This window comes from Vombatus ursinus, unplaced genomic scaffold (genome assembly GCF_900497805.2).
Source record: "Vombatus ursinus unplaced genomic scaffold, bare-nosed wombat genome assembly UNPS02014781.1, whole genome shotgun sequence".
NCBI classification, from domain to species: Eukaryota; Metazoa; Chordata; class Mammalia; order Diprotodontia; family Vombatidae; genus Vombatus; species Vombatus ursinus.
Genome location: NW_020954559.1, coordinates 38,395,784 through 38,419,402, shown reverse-complemented (window position 1 = coordinate 38,419,402; position 23,619 = coordinate 38,395,784). Strand labels below are relative to the sequence as shown.

Below are 23,619 nucleotides of genomic sequence, written 5' to 3'. Positions count from 1 at the left end.
ACAAGATGGGGAGAAAAAGGAGCCTCATTCCTGCTTACTCTCTCTCTCCTTTCAGTTTGACATCAGTCAGTAGAGTATCTTAAGTCAGCAAAAGAAGCATTCTAAATAGGCTAGTTATAGCCAGAAAGAGCCATAGCCATCCCCAATGCGGTCCCACTGCACACAGGATTAGAATTCACTCCAAATAACAGCAAGATTGGGGGCAAGGGCAGGGCCAGGCCAGTCCTGGGCTTTACCTTTCCTGTGCTGGGATGCTGGGGCCAAGTTAGATGAGCTGAACCACCTGGCCCTGGTCAGTGTTACTACTGAGCTCGCATCTGTGAAAGAACTAGGAATTGTGAGTTTTTCTATGGTAAATCTCACTGTAATTTAGCATGCTTTGGGGGTTCTACCTTTGGGAACAGCAGCAATTAATGAAATGGCAAGACAAAGTATTAAGTGGAAATTTATCACTAGCCTCCAACTCCTCCTTAGTTGTGAGTTCTAACACTTCCACTGTGGACCTGTCCATAAAAGGATGGGCTAAGACAGGGGTGGGGAACCTGGGGCCTTAAGGTCACATGTGACCCTCTAGGTCCTCAAGCGTGGCCATTTGACTGAATCCAAACTTCACAGAACAAATCCCCTTAAAAAAAGGATTTGTTCTGTAAAACTTGGACTCAGTCAAAAGGTCACACCTAAGGACCTAGAAGGCCACATGTGGTCTCGAAGCTGCAGGTTCCCCACCCCTGGTAAGAGGACTGGATGCTGAGGGTGAAGGTCTAATAGCTTTCTTTCTCTTACTCATCTCAACCAAGTTTTGTTATTAAATATTTTTAAGCATGGAACTCCTTGTCCAAACTAGACAGGAGGTCTCTGCTGTCAATAAAAGTGAAAAGACTACTAATTGGGCATTACCTTTTGCTGGAGAATAGGGGATTTAATTTATAGCAAGCTATTATGTACAACACTTCAATGTTGGAGCTCAAGGCACTTTTTATGTACAAGTGTTACTAATCTTAATTTATGCAGAAGTCTATAGGAGTCTGAGAGCATCTTTCAAAGATAAAAATACTGGTTGGGCCTAAAGCAGAGCCCCTGCTTTTCTAATGCCAAAATCCCTGCTTGGAGTACATTCCTTTACTAGGCTTGAAAATATGTGTAGCTGCCAAATGTCCTCTGGACAAATATTCTGGAAGCTGTTACTGCATTAAAATAGAGAAGGTAAGGAAAAAAACATATAAAGGTTGAAATTCAAACGTAATAAATATGAGAGAACATAACATGACACCATTCCTAGTTTTAGCCATAAACTACTATGATTTATCAGTATCCTATGATTTATGTATTTATTCTAAGGAAACTTCTGATAGAATAGTGCTTTAGATGAAGGGACCACATAGGTCTGCGCCATCTTTAATTTCTTCTTCTTCTTTAATTTCTTTAATCCGAGACAAATGGAAGAAACAGACTGGATGGGAAGGGCTTTAACTGGGCTAAAGTCTCAGCTAGAAGAGCCTAAGTGATAAGGCTTATAGTATGTTACCTTGTGACAATTTGTTTTAGGTGCTTAGGAAAGCTGGGATGTTTGTTACTCTACAGCTTGATAGAGAAGTAAGTAGAAAGTACCCAGCCTGAACCTTGTGGTGTCTCTGGAGGCAGGGTCTCAGTTTGGGATAGGAATGGGCCAGATTCAAGCATTAGGGAAAAATCTGGCTTAATAATAGGGCTGATGATCCCGATGGAACTGAAGTCATCATGTGATTTCTTGGATGACAGAACCAGAACTTTATGGTTATAAACACATGTGAAGATTTTTGCTGCCAAGGAAGGAAGTGTTAAGTTCACACAAGGTGATAGCCAACAACAATACACATGGCGTCCCTGAAGTTCCCCAAAGGCTTTTCTGGTGGGATTGGAAAATGGATCGCCATTTTGTGTACAAAAAGTTGCATCACTCTACCTCTTAAACCAAAAGGCGTTGGATCACTCTTAACTTCATGTCGCTTAGCTTTTTTGTCAGGACTGGTAGGAGAAGCTGCAGTAAGATGAACAGGCAAAGAAAAAAAAACACAGAAGAGAGATAATGAAGATAGGAGGGAGAAATGTTAAATAGTCGAGTTCTAGAGTGGGATACAGATTTTTTTTTGGCTTTTGTTTCCACTGGAATCCTATTCTGATGCCTCCCTATGGCATGGGGCTTTCTCAAGATTCTCAAAGGCTCTGCTAGAGAGAAAATGATGCATATGTTTTGGCAGGTCTGACTAAGCTGAAGAGGTTTTTAAGCAGGGGCTCTGTGCACTCATTGCATTGAGTTTAGATAGAGGTTTATCTCTAGTCTACAGGGTTGACCACAAGGGGATTGATTTTCTTGGCCACAGGATCTCAGAAAGATCTACTGAAGCGTGAAGGGGGTTGCAGTCTGCTTTGGTGGAAGAAATATTCACTCCCCTGAGCGTCTGAATTATTGATTGAGGAAGATCTGGAAAATGACTCCAGGAAACACAAGATGTAATTGCAAACTGTCACGAGAGTAAACAATGTAAATACAGTAAATGAAATGTAGTTATAAAGGAAGAAGATTATTTTCAGCAGAATATCAACTCCTTGAGGACAGGGACTGTTTTGTATCCCCAGTGCCTTGCACATAATAAGTACCTAATATATTTTGTTAAATGAAACTCAATTTCCAAAGGCAACTCATGGAAATGAGTCTTTACTTTATGGTCATCCTATGGTCTTCAAAAAGACACAGTAAAAGAATGCAATACTTATGCTTTCAAAAAGGTAGGAAGATTAAACAGGATTTTGAAGTTACTTTTTTTTTCCAGAAGGAACTTTGTTGTTAAGCTTTTTCAGTCATGACCCCATTTGGGTTTTCTTGGCAAAGATACTAGAGTGGTTTGCCATTTCCTGCTTATTTTACAGATAAGGAAACTGAGGCAAACAGGCTTAAGTGACTTGCCCAGGGTCACATAGCTGGTGTCTGAGGCCAGATTTGAACTCAGCTCTTTCTAATCCTAGGATCAGCACTCTGTTTACTGTACCATCTAGTTGTCCTTAGAAGGAACTAACTACATGGAAACCTAGTCTTGGTAGAAGGTTTAATGCCATGTCCTTATCCATGGAGTTTCTGCAAAGGCAAAAATGGAACACCAGTGTTGTTTGCCTCTCAGTTACCTAAGGATATGTATGGAATTGCATTACCCAGAATGTTCAGGAAAGCCTCAGAGAGATTGAATTTCCCAGTAAACATAGCTATATGACTGCACTATAATATGAGGCTCATCATTTGTCAGAAAAGAACAATCATGGCAGGAAAGGTCAATAAAAGACTTAACAGGAAAAAAAAAGAGTTTAGGTCCAAAAAAGCAAAATGACAGCAACAATTCCTGGGCAAGTTTTCTTTTGAAAAGCTTTCCTTTTTCAAAAGGGATGTTTAAAAAATTATTTTTAACGTTGTGGGTTATTATTTAATGCTGATTTAATGCTTCAGACATCTGAGGTAACCGGGCTTAAAATTTCTTTTTAAGTCTCATATGCTACCAAATTATTTTTAATGTGTTGGGTTATTATTTAATGCTGATATGTTTCAGACATCTAAGGTAACCGGGCTTAAAATTTCTTTTTTAAGTCTCATATGCTACCAAAGAACAGGGAAGACAACCCACATTTGCATACAACACACCAATGAGCTGCCACACAAATACAATGACACACTATCACAGTGATGGACACAAGTGGGAAGGAGTCCGAGGTGAGTTGCGTTTACCTTTCTGACTTTTGAGGTTAGCAAAACCCTGCAGTGTAAAGCGCTTTTTGGACAGCGCAGAGCTCTCTGAGGTAGAGCTAGTAACTGTGTCATCTATAAAGGAAAAGAGAGACAAGGGAAATGGAGAGAGTACACAAAAACCCCAAATAACAGAGAGACCTCAGAGTCAGCATCATACAGACAGCAGAGATGTATTCACGGAAGAGAGAGGACTGCAGCTTATTATTATAGATGTCTATAATGAAGGCATTTCTCAGGGCTAGATTCAGGCAGGGCTGTGAGCCCAACTCCAGGGGAGCATCATGTTTCAGAAAAGCTCTGTAGTAGGGTTAAAGACAATAGTAACTGACTTAATGAAAGTAGACCAGGGACAATAGGAGAAGCATGAGACCTTGTAATAAAAAAAACAGTGAATTTCTAACTTAAATGTTACACTTAACTCAGTAACTGGGCACAGAGGTGTCGTATACCTGTGAGTACACAGAATTCACGCAGGTAGCCTCACCTTTGCTTTTGTCTGGGTTCTTCTGCACTGATGCTGAACTGACATATCCCTCCAGGCTTGCAGGGTCAGTTTTTCTTTCTTCTAATTTTTTAACGTTCTTTGTTTGATTTTTCGAGGGACTAATGGATGAGGCAAATAAGAACAATAATTAATAATAATAAAGATAATATCATTTTGCAGTCACATTCAGAATTTCTCAAGGATCCTGGTACCCTGGATGTTCTTGATTTCGTCTCCATTTTATACCCCAGCAACATTTTCCTGTTGAGTGCTTTGAGAGAGCGAATGCTTCTGTTTACAAAGCATCAAAAAATACTACTAGCTAGTAGGAGCTTCCTTTCTCTCAAAAAACATTATTATTATTTTTTTGGATAAAATGCTGCCAAGGTTGAAGCTTTGGTTTAAAGAGGGGCTGTCTCACATTCTAAGGAAAGAGAGTAGAAAGGGATCAGGCAATAGAGATGTTGTAGCAAGCCTGGCCCCTGTCCCAAGTATCCCCTCTGTTCAGCATGGGAGGGTAGAGAACTTAAAAACAACACATGCTCCAAAAAATCAAAGCTGCAACCTTCTAACAAGGTGGTAGAAAATGAATTTGTTGCAATAAAAAACAAATACAAATGAGTTAGAATATACAGAGAACATTTTATTTATAGACAAGTAGGCTTTGTAGCCCAATCAGTCAAGAATCATTAATTAAGCAATTACTACATTCCAGGCATGGTGCTAACAAGCACTGGGTATACAAAGAAAAACCAAAAATGGTCTTTGTTTTCAGGAAGCTTACGGAAAGACAACACATATTCATCAAAATTTACAGGATTAATAGAGAATAGATGGAAAGTGACTTTATAGGGATGACACTAGCCCAAGTACTGCCCACTGAGACACAGAATCAGAGCTGAAAGGGCACCTGAGAAGTCATCAAGTCGACGCCAAATCTTGTTATTTTACCAATGAGGAAACTGAAACCCTGATATAGGTGATTTGACCATCTAAAGTAGGATTTGGTTTTGTCTTCCTGACCCCAAGTCGAATGTTAAATGACAACATGTAGCAGTCCTTTAATTGGTCTTCTGCTATTTAGATACTGACATAACCTTATCAAGACTGGCAATGAATGATTGACATATACAAAAATCCGGATGGATGTATGGAGAGAGAGATGTTTTTCTCTTAAGCTGCCATAATGGCACTAATCCAACATGTATGCAATTGATCATCAACAAGTATCTATAAGTTTTATCCAAGTTTCTTGTTGGGGAAAATAAGAAAAATAATAATTTTTCTTTTGCAATTGTAGTGAGGCTTAAGAATTGCTAGAACACATTTCCTTTGCAAAGCAAAACAACATTTCAATAAGGATTCTATTAAAAAAAATAGACTGGATCTGTGATTTCATTGGAGTAGGAACTCCCTCTACCAATACAGGTCAGCATCTTTTTTTTTTTTTTTTTTTGAGAGTTACTGGGAACTGAGGGGATAACTGACTTTCTCAGAGTCACATAGCTAGTATATGTCACAGGTGGGGCTTGTGTTCCTGATTTCCAGGCTGATCATGTGGCAGGCACTATGCTAGGGATACAAACAAGTACCAAGAATGAAGAAGTCCCTACTTTCAAGGGTCATGCATTCTGGTGGAGAAGACAAGCACATATAAATATAGAGGGCATCCCAAAAGGTTAAGTATAGTTTTAAGCCTTAACAGCTAATAAATACAAACAATAGCTCAAGCTTTAATAGTTTAAAACTTCAGGGAAACTTTTGGGACACCCTATATAAATAGCACAAATATAAAGTAGTTAAATACAATATAGTTTGGACACTATTACTTGGGGAAATCAGGTAGCTAGGTGGCCCAGTGGATAGAGTGCTGGGCCTGGAGTCAGAAAGACTGATCTTCCTAAGTTCAAATCTGGCCTCAGACACTTACTAGCTGGGTGACCCTGGGCAAGTCACTTAACCCTGTCTACCTCAGTTTCCTCTTGTATGAAATGAGCTGGAGAAGGGAATGGCCAACCACGCCAGTGTCTGTGCCAAGAAAATCCCAAGTTAGAGATAAGGAGAAAGTATATACTAGGAATGAAGAATGGCCAATGCAAAGTATGGAGATGAAAGATGGAGCATTGTTAGTGAAGAATGAAGAAAAGGCCAATTAAGCTGAATCACAGAGGGTGGGATGAAGAATAATGTTCACTTAGGCTGGAAAGATAGACTGGGGCAGGTTGTATAAGGATTTAGAAGCTAAACATATTTTATATCTTACCCCATGGATAATGGGAAGATGCTAGAGTTGGTTACTCTGGCAATAGTGTGTAAGATGGATGGGGGTGAGGAGAGAGTTGAGGCAGAGAGACCAATTCAGAGGCTGTTGTCATAATGTAGTCAAGAGATGAAAGGCTGGGGGAAGCTAGGTGGTGCAGTGGATAGAGCATTGACCCTGGAGTCAGGAGGACCTGAGTTCAAATCTGGCCTCAGACACATGATACTCACTAGCTGTGTGACCCTGGGCAAGTCATTTAACCCCAATTGCCTCGCAAAAAAAAAAAAAAGAAAGAAAAAAGAGAGAGATGAGTGACTGAAGGTATTAGTAGTGTGAGTGGAGAGAAGGGATCAGTTTCAAAGGGTATTATAAATGTAGAAATGGTAGATGATGAACATTACCCTGGTGAAGAATACCACAGGCATTTTTAGAGCTGGAAGCAAGGTTAGAGATGATCCAGCTCTCTCACAGAAGTATCCTTGTGGAAACTCAGAGGGGAAAGGGTCAGATAAAGAAAATGAGACCACATTCTGGAGCCAAAAAGTCTACCATGTTTCACATGCTGTATCTATGGCTACCTACCTTGTATTGGAGGATGTGGGTAGTGGTAAGCTCTGAGTCTGCTCCAGTGCTCGGTGCTGACTGGCCTCTGTAAGACAGGACAAACACAAGACAGCGGGGTGGGGTGTGTGTGTGTATGTGTGTATGTGTGTGTGTGTGTGTGTGTGTTTTAACAGGAAGAAATTTAGTTAAAAGGTTTTTTTGGTTTGTTTTTAAGGTAGAAATCAGCTGGGTGCATAGAATGCTGGAGAAAGAACTATTTACCTCTGCAAGCCTGCAGCTGACTGGTTAAGACTTTCCGGATTTCATTTACCCAGGTTGCTTTAATTTCAGGAGTTGGGGCCTGCCAACAAAGTGAAAAGTCAGTATGCAAGTAATGAATCTCCTTTGTATAACAAATACATATTTTACTCATCCAACTCTAGGCGCAAAGATGTAACCTTAGCACTCCCTAGATCATTTGAATGGAATGCCACATACAAGAGTAAAAAAAGGAGTGCAATGATGGGATTGATGGGTATGAGTTAGTGGTTTGAATCCAGGGCACAAGCTAGTGTCATTTTTCCTCGTAGCAAAATGATACCATCTTTTTTGTTCTTTCCAAATGAATGCTAGAAATTGATAGGCCTTGGACAGGTTATTCAACTGCTTTTCATCCAAGTTTCTTGTTGGGGAAAATAAGAAAAATAGTAATTTTCCTTTTGCAATTATAATGAGGCTTAAGAATTGCTAGAACACCTTTCCTTTGCCAATCAAAACAGCAATTCAATAAGGATTCTTTAAAAAAAAAAAAAGACTGAATCTGTGATTTCACTGGGCTAGGAAAATGCTCTCTACCAATACAGGTTGGCATCTTTTCTTTTTTGACAATTACTGGGAACAGAGAAGATGACTGACTTTCTCAGAGGTGGGACTTGAATCTAGATTTTCCTGATCCTCTGTTACCCCATGCTCCCTTCCCCAGGACTCCACTCAATGGTAATAATGGCTGAAAGCTAATGGAATTCATAAATCTACATAAAGTACTCTGTTGATGAATCATTAGAGGAAGCTGAGGAAGAGCCTCTACCAAAATTCTATGGTTCTACTCCTATAAGCCTCTGAATCCATCCTCCTTAAGTATTCCCCTGTACCTGGAAGGAGCAGAGCTTTGGTCAAGAATATGAACTATAGCAGCAGAGGCAATCAATACAAGCAACTGGCCATAATCAATGACTCAACAAGTATTCATTAATTACTATAGTTATTGGAGATAAAAAAGGAAAAAACAAAACAGCCCCTGCCCTCAAGGAGCCTACATTCTACTGTGAAGAAATGTAAATACAAATATATTCCAAGTAAATTTGAAGTAATTTAGGGACTGGGAGGAATTAGTGTGTGAGATTTCACTTGAGCCAAGGTATTCTTAGAAGTGGAAGTGAGGAGGGAGAGTATTCCAGGTGTAAGGATGGGTTTCTGCTCCAATCCCAGTTAATTCCAGAAGTCCCAGACAGCTTGCTTGGAGCAAAAACGTAAAGCAAGTGAGAACAAGTCCTTAAGCATTGAGAGGATCACTGGATCAGGAAGGATGAGGACACACAGGAAATAGTTTGTTATTACTGCCATTTATCTTTATCTAGTGGTCCAAAGTCTTCATGATTCTTTTTGACTAAGAGTATAGTCACACCTCGTTTACTCATTACTGAGTCAATCTCTGGGACTTCTGTAATAGGGATAGCGGTGGGCCCACACATCATGGCAGCCTGTGGAAAGGCCTAGTTGGATGGGACTATTGTCTCTCTCTTCTACCTATGGTGTTGCCATAGCTCACCTCAGACTCAAGGGGCCAACCAACCTCTCAATTTGCAGTCTAACTATAGGCCCCAAGAGGAGCCCAAGGCACTGTTACAGTCTGCTTAACATGCCCCTCCCCTGGCTCATTAGTTATGCTCTCTCTCCCCAGGAGTGAGAAGACCATGTAAAGACTGAATTAGGGTTCCACCATAATAAGGCTCAGTCATGTTAGAAATTCTGGTTTGGATAAAAGGTGAGGAACATGGCTGATTCCTACAAGAGAGGCTTACTGAGTTTATAAAGCAGCACAAATTCTGAGTGAATCAGATGTTGGGGAAGGGATCTGTGAGCTAGAGGCAGCATGTGTCTCTTTATGGAGCCCTAGCCTCCATGGCTAAAAAGACTCTGACCTTGAATAAGTAAACTGCAGGATTCACTTACAAAAATAGGTCTAGACGTTCTCAAAATGGTCATGCAGTTTCTAAAGGTGGCTCCCTTGTTGTCAGGGTGCAGTGTGCACAAATGGATAATCTGGCCCAAGACACAGTGGGATGAATACTGTATTGGGTTAGCTAGTCTGCTCATCTGGGTTCATCTGCAGAGTGTCAGGGAGCCTGAGGAGACTCAGTGGTTTCTGTCTTCTTAAAGGCTGACTTTTCTTTTTCTATCTCATGCATGTCTCTACTATCTAGACCAGGGGTGGGGAACCTGCAGCCTTGAGACCACAAGAGGTCTTCTAAGTCCCCAGGTGAGGCCTTTTAACTGAATCCACATTTTACAGAACAAATCCTTTTATTAAGGGGATTTGTTCTGTGAAGTTTGGATTCAGTCAAAGGGCCACACTTGAGGACCTAGAGGGTCACCTGTGGCCTCGAGGCTGCAGTTCCCCACCCCTCCAGACAATGACATTTTTTAGTTTTAGATTCATCTCTTTATCAAACACCCCACCATCCTTTTAAAGGCCTTTACCTGCCAGCTATTAACAAAGCTTTGAGTCTCCTTAGAGCTGTGTTAGGAAAGTCACCCCAGTCTACATTATCATTTTCCTTCTCCCTCACACCCATTTTCTTGTTCTGCCAAGTTCGTATTAGAGTGACATGGTTACTCTTGCTGAATTTAGGTGCCTAGGCCTAGAGAAACATTACAAAATCCCATACAGGAACAACAGAGGAAATGAAAACCTCGTTTCAAAAAATAGCAATTGGCATGCCACCCCTACCTGTATGATGTAAACCTCTTCCCTTGCATTATACCAGATTTCAAATTTCTTAATATCCCCTTTGACATTCTCTGTTATTCCAACAGCAGTCATCTAGCAAACACAAGACACAGGGAAGAGGCATAAACACATGCAGGAAACCAACTGTTTTATTAAAAATGTTCCAAAGAGCACATCCAGGTCTTAAAAGACTGTTGTCATCCTTTTAAGTCCTACTCTGATGCACCCTTGGGGCCTGGAGATGATTAGATTATTTTTAAAAAGTATCATTTTATTATTTTTTTCAATTAAGAAACAAGCATTTATTAAGCACCTACTATGTGCTAGGCACTGTATTAAGTGCTCATTTGGTCCTCACAACCATCCTGAAAGGTAGGTGCTATTATAATTCTGATTTTACAGATGAGGAAACTGAGGCAGATAGAGGTTAAGCGACTTGCCCAGGGTCACACTAGTCAGTGTCTCAGATAAATCATAACCAGATATATTATTTTTTTTTTGGCAGTGGACAGTTAGGCGATGGGGTTAAGTGACTTGCCCAGGGTCACACAGATAGTGAGTGTTATGTGTCTGGGACCGGATTTGAACTCAAGTCCTCCTGAATCCAGGGCTGGTGCTCTATCCACTGCACCACCTAGCTGCCCCCAAGATACATTCTTGATAGTTTTTTTTTCTTTCTGTATTAGATTTTTCACAATGAGAGAAAGGAGTGCTTTAGTCAAAAACTAAAATCGTTTCACTGCTTTAATCTAAACTTTTACTTACATTTAAGGATTGCTTGTAACTGTATGAAGGGGCTTTTTCATAACCTTCTCCGTTCTCTTCTCGTTTTTTACAGAATAGAACTGCTTTCTCATGGAGGAATAGATGTCTCTGCATTGGCTTAAATCTGGCCAGGTCTTTCACTTTGGCATGGCCCTTCTTGTGATCTGTCCAAACACTAAAGGAACCTTGCATCAAGAGCTTGCCTAATTCATTTAAATTTCCCTTGAAAGAGAGAGAGAGGAGAAAACATGTTAATTACATTTAAAAAAATTATAGGCATGAAACTGTGGAGTAGATGAAGTGTTGGGCCTGGAATCTGGAAGACCTGAGTTCAAATCCAACCTTAGACATTTACTAGCTATGTGACCCTGGGTAACTCACTTCACCCCTGCTTGTCTCAATTTCTTCATCTGTAAAATGGGGATAATAATAGCACCTACCCCCCCAAGGTTATTATGAGGATCGAACAAGACAATAATTGCAAAGTGCTTAGATACTGGATACTGCAGTGGTTTGCCATTTCTTTCTCCAGCTCATTTTATAGATGAAGAAATTGAGGCAAACAAGGTTAAGTGACTTGCCCAGGGTCACACAGCTAGGAAGTGGCTGAGGCCAGATTTGTACTCAGGAAGATGAATCTTCCTGACTCCAGGCCTGGCACTGGATCCACTATGCCATCTAGTTGCTAGACAACATCACATTTTAAAACTAAGTTAGTATGTCACTGGTGGGGATCTCCCTTTCTATTTGAGTTTGATTCCACTGGCCTAGAGCTTTCAGAAGTTCAGTAACTTGTCAAAGGTCACACAGCCAGTTTATATCAGAGGTAGGACTGGAACCCAAGTCTTTCTGGCTTTTAGGGCAGCTTTCGATTCACATCCCATGCTACCTCTCACATAGTATGTGAATCATAGCATATAGAAGTAAGTTTCTATGACTGCCATAACTAGCCTAGCATGTGAGAGATAGAGGGGAACATTCACTTGGGACTTCTGAAGTATGGCTTCCTTTCACTTTAAACAAAACTCTGCATGCTTATTAAGTTATTATATTATATATAATACATTGTATTATTATAGATTATAAACTGATGAGAGCACTGAAGGAAAGTAAGTGGCTGTACCCTTTGACAGGGATTGGGTTGAGTTCTTCAATGAGAATGCCTTCCACTTAAATGATGTTACTTACATCATAGCCAGTGATGGCAATCAGGTGCATGGAATCATTGACAGCTTTGAGAATTCCAAGGATAGAAGTCAATGCCTCCTGTAGATCCTTGGCTCCTTCACAGTTTTTACTATATTTCAGCATTTCCTGAAGGGCAGGGTGAACAAGGATAAATGTTCTTTTTTAAAAAAAATTAATTTTTTTTCATTTTCAACAATCACTTCCATAAGCTTCTGAGTTTTAGATTTTCTCCCCCTCCCTCCTCAAGATGGTGTGCAATCTGATATAGGTTCTACATATACATTCCTATTATTCCTATATTATTCCTATATAATAATATAGGAATATAATATATTCGATTATAATATTCCTATTATTCTCATATTTTCACATTAGTTATGTTGTAAAGAAGAACTAGAACCAATAGGAGGAACCACAAGAAAGAAGAAACAAAAAACAGGACCAAAAAAAGAGCAAAGAATATGCTTTGATCTGCAAGGAATAAATGTTCTTAAGGTTATGCAACCATCACCAAAAACATATCATATCAGTATCTTTGGGAAATGTACACCCAAATGCTTGCAAAAAAAAAAGGCCAAAATCTTGTGCTCTGATGAATACTATTCAGACTCTCCTTATGGTGCTTCCCAAAGTGACTCTTAGAATCATTAGGAGGGCGTCTTGTGCCTAGACAAACATGGCACCACTGCTTTGTAGAATCTTGAGTTTCATCCAAGGTTCAGTTCATGAGTTCTCTCCCAAGAAGAAGCCTTTCCAGAAGCCCCTTGCTTACTACTGTTCTCTACCTCCTCAAATTATCACGTATGTATTTATCTATGTATCTGTCTGGTAGAATGGAAATGCTTTGAGGACATGGAGGATGTTTTATTTTGTCTTTATAGCTCTATCACCTCGTAAAGGGTCTTGCCCATACCAGTCACTTAAGTGCTTGTTGGGTTGGGGTGCAATACATATATTATCTTTCCCTCACACACAAAGTGCATATATATTCTTGACATTTTTGCACTAGAGTACAGAATGCTACTACCTAATTAGCTCCTCAGAATGGAACACTAATGAAAGAAAGATCAAAAATGTCATTAATGACATTTTTGGAAATTACTTCTGAATAGTACTTAAATTGGGCAAGTTTGAATGTAATTCCATGAAACAGACACAGGATTTTGATAAAAAAAAACCAAACTTACTAAGCTAAGTCTTCAATGTTCCCTTCCTGATCCCATTTAGGCAATTCAACTCCTTCCCTAACCTATTGCTTTTTTTTTTTTTTAACCTATTGTTTAATACCTCCTGATTGTCCAGCTACCCCTCTGGATCTGCTATTATTGTGTAGAATGTCTCAAATTCTGAGCATTTCACTCTTTGTTTCTCTTATCAAAATTCACCTAGCTTAACTTCCATTCATCTCAAGTCCTTACTAGATGAGAAAATCTCTGCTAAGGGTGTTCATGGGGCATAAGTAGGGACCTTCAGAATACAGGGTACTTTCACTATCAGTATGGAAGTTTCAGGAAGCCACATGTCCTTTTTCTTCAGGAAAGTTTTAATACCCCCTGGAGTAACATTATGGCTGGTGGCTATGACTTTCTCTGTATATTAGACTAGCATTGAGTGGCTGGTCACATTTGTGCCAAAGATAAGCCTATAGCTTAAATTATTCTGGTTCTTATTAATCATTTTGGGTATTTTCTTCCATTAAGGTTTTAGCAAACAAACAACAACAACAAGTAAAAAATTGGACACTGCTAAAAAAAACACCATTTGAACATCATTCCTACCTTTAATAATAGCTGATACTTGGTTATTCTTTGCACAGGCTTCAGCAAATAGGAATCCAAACTGAGTTTGTGATCAAGTTTCCTCTGGCATTCCTGTGATTAAGTCGAAAACCCTGGATTACACGATGTTCATTATGGATATTTTAGTGACCAATTAGGTCAGTACTTGAAATGAACCCAAAGAATCGTATGGAAATATACCTGAAAAAAGACACAGTCTGAGCACTGCCTCCAGAGACTTTCTGACCTGGGTTTATTTTGACAATACTTCTCATAAATCTGAAAATCTTCCATCTGTGTTAGGAATAAAAAAAAAAATCAGTTTAATCAGTTAAAGGGCACAAGACAGATCATGTTCCAACAGAGTCTCTGGCTTTTTTCCACACTGGCAATGATCTGTATTATTGATAAAACTGTAGTATGTTGGAGCACGGTGGTTTTGTTTTTTTTTTTTTAATCCTTTTGAATTGACCCATGACAACAGTTGATATTCTCTAAAATTATATCTGGGGGAGTGAGGTACCTGTAAAAATCCCATTTTTTTTAACAAGACAATCAAAATATAATATTTCTCATTAACCGTTAGCTGAGAAGGCAAACAGGAAGATAGGACTGGTGCTTGGAAAACACTTTTGCCAGATGGCTTCCTTGCTATCTAAATCTGGTTGATGACAAATCTACTATCAAATATTAGCAGCCTATATGGAGCCTGAGATAAGTTTGCCTGGATTTAATGAGGTTCATACACACTATTAACATGGGATGATATGGATCATAGGTTTAGAGCTAAAAGGAGGGGAGACAAAGGCACAAAGAAATTAAGTGACTTGCTCAGAGTCACATAGTATCTGAGGTAGGATTTGAACCTAGGTCTTCGGACTCCACTGGCCTGCTTCTTAGTAAAATGTAGTGAGGCAGTTCGTCCCATACTTCCAGGAAGTTCTATTTTAATCTTGGTCTGGCATGGGTCTTTTAATTCCAGATCACCCCAACCAATATATGACCTACTAGTTCATTAATAAGGAAGTCATGTGATAACTTTGTTCACTAGCCTGTTTCAGTCTTGTGTTTGTAGTCAAAATACCCCTTTCCTTACATGAATTTAGCTCAATGGATCTGGCCTTTTTTTTTTTGCCTTAGGCAAGGTTTAAAAACAAACTTGCAGAGCGACCATTTAATTAAAAAAAAAATTAATTATCAGCTCTCCAAAGGTTTACACATTTCAAGAGTAGCAACATATTCTCTTCTCTTCTTTTCTCTCTCTCTCTCTCTTTCTTTCAGCAAAGGATTTTTTTCATCCTCGAAATATAACCAAGAGCTTTCAAGCAACTGGACTGGGCCAACTGATTAACATTCCCACCTCATCCTAGCCTCTTGACAATTTTTTTATTTTGACCATTGATTACTTTCTTTTCTAGAAACTGCTCAATTGCAGCAAAATTTGCAGCAAATTAATAAGTTTCCTTTTTAACAAAATAAGTTGCTTATAAAGAATGACACAACAGGTTGACAGTTCAGTTCAAATGAGATAAGAGTATTATTTTTATCCCATCCAATTTTTTTTAAGTGAGCTTTGAAGGGTCATTTTCACCAGACTTACAAATTATCTGATAAGAGTGATGAAAACAATGGAGATTAAGATCATCGTGATTTAGTCATTTTAACCAGAAACTAAAGGTTAAAAAACACAGTGTGAAGTAGCATATCTGTTGTTATTGGTTTATAACACATACATACCCTTTCTAGAAAACACCTTCCTACCAGTTCTGGGTAGTCTATGTAGTTTTCAAGTTCTCTCAGGAATATTCTAAACAGAGGAAGTTTTTATTAGATTTTATGAAAGAAAAAAAGAATCTAAAAAGGAAACTATTTCCAATAAATATTCTTTCCCACAAGACTTTTTCTATCCCTCCACCCTTGAAAAATCATTGAGATTTCTATAGTTAAAAAAAAAATAGTTACAGAAATAGATTAAGGTAAGCAATCTCATCTGACTTGAGTAACCAGGGGTCCAATTTTTTTTTCAGTTCATAGGTAAAACTTGTAGGCTAAAGAAATGAGTCACACTCTGGATCCCCCTTAATATATTTCTAGTTGACATGCAAAGTTTTCTTTAAAATAAAATAGGGCTTCTTTACTTTATAAATGTGGTTGAAAGAAAATTTACAATCATAGAAGTTGATTGCTCGAGAATCATCCAAGCCAATCCCCTCATGCAGACAGAGAGACAGGCTTTGTTTGTATCATAGGATTGAGAACTGGAAGGGACTTTGGGATTGACATAGTCTAACCTCCTTCATTTTACGGATGAGGATTCTGAGGCTCATAAAGTTAAGTTACTTGACTAAAGTCATACAGATAAGTAAATAAGAGATGGGATTCAAACTCAGGTTTTCTAACTCCAAATACTTTGACCTTTTCTCTACACCAGTGGTTTCCAACTTTTTTGTTCTACAAACTCCTTTTAACAAAAAAAAATGTAATATAAACCCCAAGGGCAATTTAACATATTATCACTCATGTTGTTGTTCAGTTGTTTTCAGTTGCATCTGATTCTTTCTGACCCCATTTGGGGTTTTCTTGGCAAAGCTACTGGAATGGTTTGCCATTTCTTTCTCCAGCTCATTTTACAGATGAGGAAACTGAGGCAAACAAGGTTAAGTGACTTATTTAGGGTCACACAGTTACTAAGTGTCTGAGGCCAGATTTGAACTTAGTCTTAACTTAGTATTCCTGACTCCAGGGCCAGCACTCTATCCACGGTGCCACCTAGATGCCCTACCCCCACCCCCCAAGGGGTCCAAGAAGCACTAATGGGAATCAGTGAATTGTATCATGCAACCTCCCTACCTTGTCTAAGGTTATACCACCAGATCAAATTGGAGGCAGCCAGGTTGTACAGTGGATAGAGTGCTGGCTCTGGAGTCAGTAGACTTGAGTACAAATATAGCCTCAGACACTTACTAGCTGTGTGACCTTGGGCAAGTCATTGTTTCCTCAACTGTAAAATAGGAATAATAATGGCACCTATCTTGAAGGCGTGTTGTAAGGCTCAAATGAGATAATATTTGTAAAGCACTTAGCCTAGTACCTGGCCCATAGTAGGCGCTTAATAAACCAACCTATATTCCTTCCTTCCCTTCTTCCTTCCTTTACAGGTAGTTATTGCCCAATGCAGAACTTGAACTTGGGTCTCAGGTCAATTTTTTTTCATACTATTCCACTGCCTCCACCTTAATCCAATACATATTCACATCTAGAAATGTATCTTTGACTCTTTTTTCATGTCCCTTAGCTATATTTTGAAGTGTCTGTTAGTCTGTAATCAGAGGGCATGTTTCAGCTTCATGTGGAAAAAAAACCAATCCATTAACTTTATTGTCATAATTTAAAATATAGCAGTGACTTCTGCATACTCAGAATCTATGAAGTGACCAATGGCTGAAACAAGGAGTGGGCTGAGTCTACTGGAACATATTCATTTGGTTTACCTTCTGTGACATGAAGTGCCCTGTGACCTTGGAAAATAGAATATCCGGGACCGGGTTCAACTGCTTACAGATCGCTTCCTTTATAATTGGGTGGGGTGGGAGATACAGATGACAGAAGGGGAAAAGGCATGTGAAGAAACAGAGAGCCCCAAACTCCCTTAAAGCTCTCCTCCCAAATATTAGAGAAGGGTGGGTAATGTAGATTCCCAGGGTCTGTTGGACTTCCCAAGTCCCAAGGTGGGGCATCGATCTCCTTCAGCTGATGCCTGGGGAAGGTTCAACTATGATTCGTTTTTCCTTTTCTTTATACAGAATAAAGTCATTTCCAATTAATTTTTCCCCTGCTTATTATCAATGGAATCTCTATTTTGAACTACCCTTTCCTTGCCCCCTGAAGGAGGATATGGAAATATGGATTATGCCCCTATGATGGGGAACTCCGAAGAAATTATCCACACTACTCCTCACAAGCCTGGAACAGACAAAAATGAACATCTCAGAACAAATATCCCGCACCCAGCCTTGGGAGGACAAAAAAAGAAAAGCAATAAACTTCCCACATTAACTTGCTCTCCTTCAGCCATGCCCAGGAAAACAGATGGTCCTTGATCTGTGTGTCATGAAGGTCAAAAACAAAGATACTGACAGATAATGTTACTGTTAACACTGGATGCCTCCCCAAAGTGCCAAACTGGGAGGCTGATGAGAGAGAGGATTTCTGCTTACCGACAAGATAGGAAGGGCAATGACTTAGGGAAAGACAGGTCCCATCTCAGTGCACTGCCAGCTTGGTTTAGTGGTGACATGGCTTCATCTTCTCAAGACATAAGACAAGTCCACTGGAGTCTCCATCCTACCAATCATTTATACCCAAGGGCAGGGGTGGGGAACCTGAAGCCTTGAGGCCACATGTGACCCTCTATGTTCTTAAGTGCAGCCCTTTGACCAAATCCAAACTTCATAGAACAAATTCTTTTTTTTTTTAAGGCCATTGGGGTTAAGTGACTTGCCCAGGGTTACACAGCTAATAAGTGTCTGAGGCCATATTTGAACTCAGGTCCTCTTGATTCCAGGGCTGGTGCTCTATACTCTGCGCCATCTAGCTGCCCCCAAAGGACAAATTATTTTGGGGATTTTGTTCTGTGAAGTTTGGATTCAGTCAAAGGGCCGCACTTGAGGACCTAGAGGGCCATATGTAGCCTCAAAGCTGCAGGTCCCCCATCCCTGCCCAAGGGGAATGTCTTCACTTGGGCATTCAACAACCAAGAGAATGTGCTTGCCCTCTTAGATTTTCATATCACATTTATAACCATCTTTGAATTTTAATCATTACTAGCTGGCTGTATGTTTCAAAATAGATGTGCAGAGTTCTAGGATCCATTACTAGGTTCTGTAACCTTGTAATATCATCTCTTAACAGAAAACAATATATAATTTTAAAAATCAGCACATGACATAATCCAGGGTAGTTGATCTGAACTTCAAACTCTTTTAATGGAGCAGGACATTAAGATACATCACTTACTTTAAGGAGAAGATGAGACAAACGTACTTTCTCAAACACAGAAGAACAATGCCCCTAACCTGTTATGGAAGTGATAAATCTCCTCCATATTCCCAAATAGGACATCTTTCTTATTTTGGAGGGCTGATGAAATGAGATGCATCATTAGAGGATTATCCATCTCTGCAGCATATCCCTACAGTGAAGAAAGAGGCAGGTGAGTGACTTTTAGTTTTCTAGTTATTGTCTGACTCATGAAATTCAACTGGCAAACAGAGGTCAACATAAATCTCAGGATAACTGTGCAAAGTCATTTGAGGGGTATGTATATAGATGGGCAACAAAGAGTTAACATAATGTGGTATTTTATTTTGTGTGCTTTCTGTTTTATTTTTGATATTGGGTCTCCCTTGTTTACCCAGGCTAGAAATGCATTATGCTAAGGCATTATGCTAAGCGATGGGCATATAAAAAGAAGCAAAAGACAGGCCTTGCCCTCGTGGAGCTGACAATAAGAAAACAAATGTGTACAAAAAAAACTATATACAGAATAAATAGGAAATGATTAAGAGAGGGAAAGCACTGGGATTAAGAGAGACTGAGAAAGGCTTTCTGTAGATGGGATTTTATTTGAGACTTAGAGGAAGCCAGGGAAAGCAGTAAGCAAAGAAGATAAAGAGGGAGAGTATTCCAGGCATTTGTGGGTAATGGCAAGATTATTGTGTGGCTAAAGGTCATGGAAAGTAAGTAGGTTAAGAAACTGTCTTGGATGTTTGAGGGAGAGTCAATATGTACGTTGAAGTCCCCTAGCATGAAGGCAGGAGTTGGGGAGGAGACAAAAACTGTGAGCCAAGTACTGAACTCATTGAGGAAGGAAGGGGAGTGACCTGGGGGGGGTCTGTAAACAACAGTTATCAGGATTTAATTGGGATAGATATGAATGGCATGAACCTCCAAGGAGGAGGGGTTACTGAGTGATGAAGGTAGGGAAGAGATCCTGGAAGTGGCGATGGGGGAATAAAAAGTAATTCAAATCTCCTGCCTTGGCCAGTGAGCCACTCCTTAGGTAGCCTGGTGGTCCCTCACTTCCAGAGGGCTCGCCATATTGGTGCCAGACTTAGTATGGACACCTGATTGGTTTAGCCCTTCTGCAGCTCTGATCTTCTGAGCTCAAACAATTGGTCAGGAGAGCATGTGCCACCATGCCTGGTGTATTTTTTTTTTAAAGCTAACACACATTACATTTATCTATGAGTGACCCTGGAGGTACAAATTTGACTGTAAGAACACAGAATATGAACCATTTCCAAAATTTCTTAACTCAGAAAGATAAAACTAATAAATACTAACTAAACTAATAAATAAAATAAATAAATAATTAATTAAATAAATAAAAAGAAGGTATTTTCACTATGTAAAATTCTAAGTCCCGCTCAACTCTTGGACACTGCTATACATAATTACATAATGCATATGCTTACCTCAAGGACACAGAGCAGTTCTTCCACATATGCTCTCTCTGTTTCAATAAGCTCATTCATTACATGCCTGGAAACAAGGAAAAATGTTAACTCCTTATAGAATGTCCTTTAAAAATACATACAAGAGGGGCAGCTAGGTGGCGCAGTGGATAGAACACTGGCCTTAGAGTCAGGAGGACCTGAGTTCAAATCTGGTCTCAGACACTTGACACTTACTAGCTATGTGACCCTGGGCAAGTCATTTAACCCTGATTGCCTCACCAAAAAAAACCAAAAAACAAAAATACATACAAGACAGTTGTTGTCTGAGGACTAAAGGTGGGAGGCCCCTGATTACCTTACACCTAAATAGCAGGAGACCCCTGAGGCACATAGTTCTTAATGTTCTAGGTTTCCATATTGTGAGGAGGCAGTTGTCGGGAGGGATGGTGTGAATGACTGACTCCCAAACCTTGGAGATCTGTGGAATCTTCCCATTTTTTAATTTCAAGGGGATAACTGAGGAGTCTTTTGCTTTCACGCCATCCCATCATAAGGATACAGAAACAGCATGGTCCAGTGGAAGGAATGTTGCATTTGGAATCAGAGGACCAGGGTTCAAATCCCAGCTTTCCAAATTATTACCTGTGAGTCCCTGGGTAAGTCACAACCTCTCTGGGGCTTCCTCCTCCGTAAATAAGGGAGTTGGACTTCACTTCTGAGATATCTCTAGCTTTTAATCTATGACCTTTGCTCAATTAGAAATGTAGTGACAGAAAAAGTCTTCTTTGATTTTTGGAGGTTTCTCCAACTGTTCCTATAGGCCTACAATGAAGATTATGGCTCAAGACTCAACTTTAAAACCCAGTGGGGCAAGGTCAACTCGGCAGATCTGTAAATTATTAAGGATTGAATACGATTACTATATGCCTTATGGGAGAATGCCAATAAGCCCCTTGTTAATTTAGGCTTCTTTCCCCTCAGGGTCTGGTAGAACTGTATCTGATCCTTGGAAATTCTCTCCATTGTACACTGTTTGAAGAAAGTCCTCATGGGATATATAACTGACTTCTGCAAAAGCACATTCCTTCATCCACTGATCCATTCTTTACCACAGGCTTTTTCAGAAAGAGCTTCCTCTTAGTGCTAAATCTTAGGGTAGTTTCAATCCCAAGATATTTCCTTCCAGAGATTGATTTGATGTCTGGCCAAATATAGTAACAACAAGCTGGAGAATGGATAAACTGCCGAATTAGTCAAAGGATATACATCAATGTTGAAGAAATAGGAAGGAAATTACAGATATAGAAGTTGCAGAAGCAAAGCAATTTTCTAATCAAGGGTCCCAGACAACAGTCTGCTTATCAGAATTGAGTAACAAAGTGGCATTTTTTCTACTGTCTTTTTAGTTTGGTCAGCCATTGGGTAAGACCTCAGCTCTGAGTCTCCATTTTAGTTGTCTGTATTCTGTTTCCACACTAGCCTCCAAATTTTGTCAGCCCTCTTCAGAGACCTAGATCTTAACGCTCTTTTGATTCAGCAGCTTAGTGCAATTAAGAAATTCTGCTGGGACCAAGGCTATGATCTGGCTGGATATTACCTGCCTTGCCCTGAACCACTTGGAGATAATCAGTACTGACTGAGACAAAACCCACCTTCGCAATATTGCCAGATTTTCTTCATCATCCATCACTGAGCCACTTCTGCCCTGTTGGATATCACTCATTTCATTCTGAAGCAGAAGAAACAATCAACCAGTAAGGATTTATAAAGTGCCTACTATGTGCCAGGCACTCTATAGGCACTGGAACGACATCAAGTTAAAACCAAAAAGGATACTTAACCAGGGCTTTCATATTGCCTTTTGGTTTTCTTGCCTTTTTTTTTTTAACAGCACCAGAGCCTATGGTTCACTATTATGTACCTGTTCTTCCCCCCAAATGGTTAAATCTGGAATACTGTTAGTGCTGTCCTTACTTAAATAGAGTGAGAAGAATAAACCATTAGCCAGTAGACAGGCATCTCATTGCAAGTTGGCTAAACATTCAGATGACTGATAGCCTTGACTACAGGTTCTTAGATGTGACTATTATCTAAAAAAAAGAGGAGGGATTATTGTGGTTTTATAACATTTATAGATTGCTCCTTGGACTGGACTGGATGGAGATCAAAAGGACCCAGAAACTTCAACAATGCAAAAGAAATTTCTTGAAGTAAGGGAAATACAAAGATCAGTGGGGCTGCCTTCTTATTATTTATGATAATTACCTAGTTTATTAGGAAGTTCCAGGGCAGACCAACTTCTAGATAAAAGGATTTGAGGATGAACGAATGAAAAGCCATTACTATGTACTGAGTAGTGTGATAAGCCCTAGGAACACACAAATATCAGTTCTTGCCTTCAAGGAGTTTATATTCTGCTAAGGGAAGACACACACATAGGGAGAGTGGGAGCTAGGGAAGTCAGGAACCAGCACATGGCAGAGAAAAAGAATTTTGAGGGAAAGTCATCATGCACTACCTTTGCTCTTCTGTAGTTTCCTCTTCTTGCCACATTGCCTTCGGATGAGTTCTCAGAACCTCTTCGAAGACCTGGTATGAAAAAATAATGTCTGAAGCACAGCATGCCTTTGGTTGGAGAGTTTCGATTAGGTAAGATCCTCTGGCCTTTCTCTTTTGCCTACCTTTACAACCTGGACCCTGCCTACCTTTCCAGTCAGTCTTCCTACACCTCCAACATACTCTGTGAACCAGAAACACCCATGTCCTTGCTGTTCCTATTTTCTTGCTGTCTAAGCCAATGTTACCACTGATTGAAGATCTGTGCATCTGGGAGCTACAGCAGACCATCCCTCAATCATTACTGACAAGAGAGAAAAGTCAGATTCCTTCTGAGACCTCTAAACCAGGGCTGGCTCTTCATCTGTCTTGGGCATGGTAGGGAAGGAAGGTTCCTGGGTGCCTTTAGGTCGTTGGCTTACTTCCCATCAGGGCATCTGGGGCAAAGAAAGGATGGATTCAATGGGTATGGATGGGAGTGAATGTCTTTCACTCCTTCCCTCTCTCTTTGGTCAAGATAAACTCATCCCAGAAAAATGAAGCTATAGCCGAAGCCTGTGAGTTTGATATATTTCCTCAGCTGATTACTCCTAATTTATCCTGTATTTATCTTTTGTTTGTCCATAGTAGTTTGCATATTGTTTCCCCCATTAAAATGTGAGGTCCTTGAAAAAAGGGACTGTTTGTGGCTTTCTTTGAATCCCTAGAATCCAAGCTCAGTGCCTGGAACATAGTAAGTGCATAATAAATGCTGGCTGATTGGCTGTGGTGAGAGACTGTGAATGATGTTGCGTCTAGGAAAAGG

The 23,619-nt window shown here is 39.8% G+C and overlaps 1 protein-coding gene across 8 annotated transcripts in view; it reads right to left on the bottom strand.

Moving 5' to 3' along the window:
• LOC114046236 (guanine nucleotide exchange factor DBS-like) overlaps positions 1-23,619 on the bottom strand; it is a 366,695-nt gene that overhangs the window by 5,770 nt on the left and 337,306 nt on the right. For 3 of the 8 annotated variants that reach the window (XM_027866485.1, XM_027866486.1, XM_027866489.1), the window contains exons 14-27: positions 22,777-22,847; positions 21,911-21,987; positions 20,277-20,343; positions 18,876-18,991; positions 15,538-15,607; positions 14,002-14,094; positions 13,801-13,893; positions 12,023-12,148; positions 10,835-11,056; positions 10,070-10,162; positions 7,342-7,420; positions 7,099-7,165; positions 4,257-4,375; positions 3,752-3,844 (exon numbers count right to left, since the gene is read on the bottom strand). In XM_027866485.1, the coding sequence (XP_027722286.1) occupies positions 3,752-3,844; positions 4,257-4,375; positions 7,099-7,165; positions 7,342-7,420; positions 10,070-10,162; positions 10,835-11,056; positions 12,023-12,148; positions 13,801-13,893; positions 14,002-14,094; positions 15,538-15,607; positions 18,876-18,991; positions 20,277-20,343; positions 21,911-21,987; positions 22,777-22,847 (1,386 nt within the window). Of the gene's footprint in view, positions 1-236; positions 318-1,942; positions 2,018-3,751; positions 3,845-4,256; positions 4,376-7,098; positions 7,166-7,341; positions 7,421-10,069; positions 10,163-10,834; positions 11,057-12,022; positions 12,149-13,800; positions 13,894-14,001; positions 14,095-15,537; positions 15,608-18,875; positions 18,992-20,276; positions 20,344-21,910; positions 21,988-22,776; positions 22,848-23,619 lie in introns of all 8 variants that reach the window. The other 5 variants (XM_027866492.1, XM_027866490.1, XM_027866488.1 and 2 more) reach the window with 3 other exon arrangements.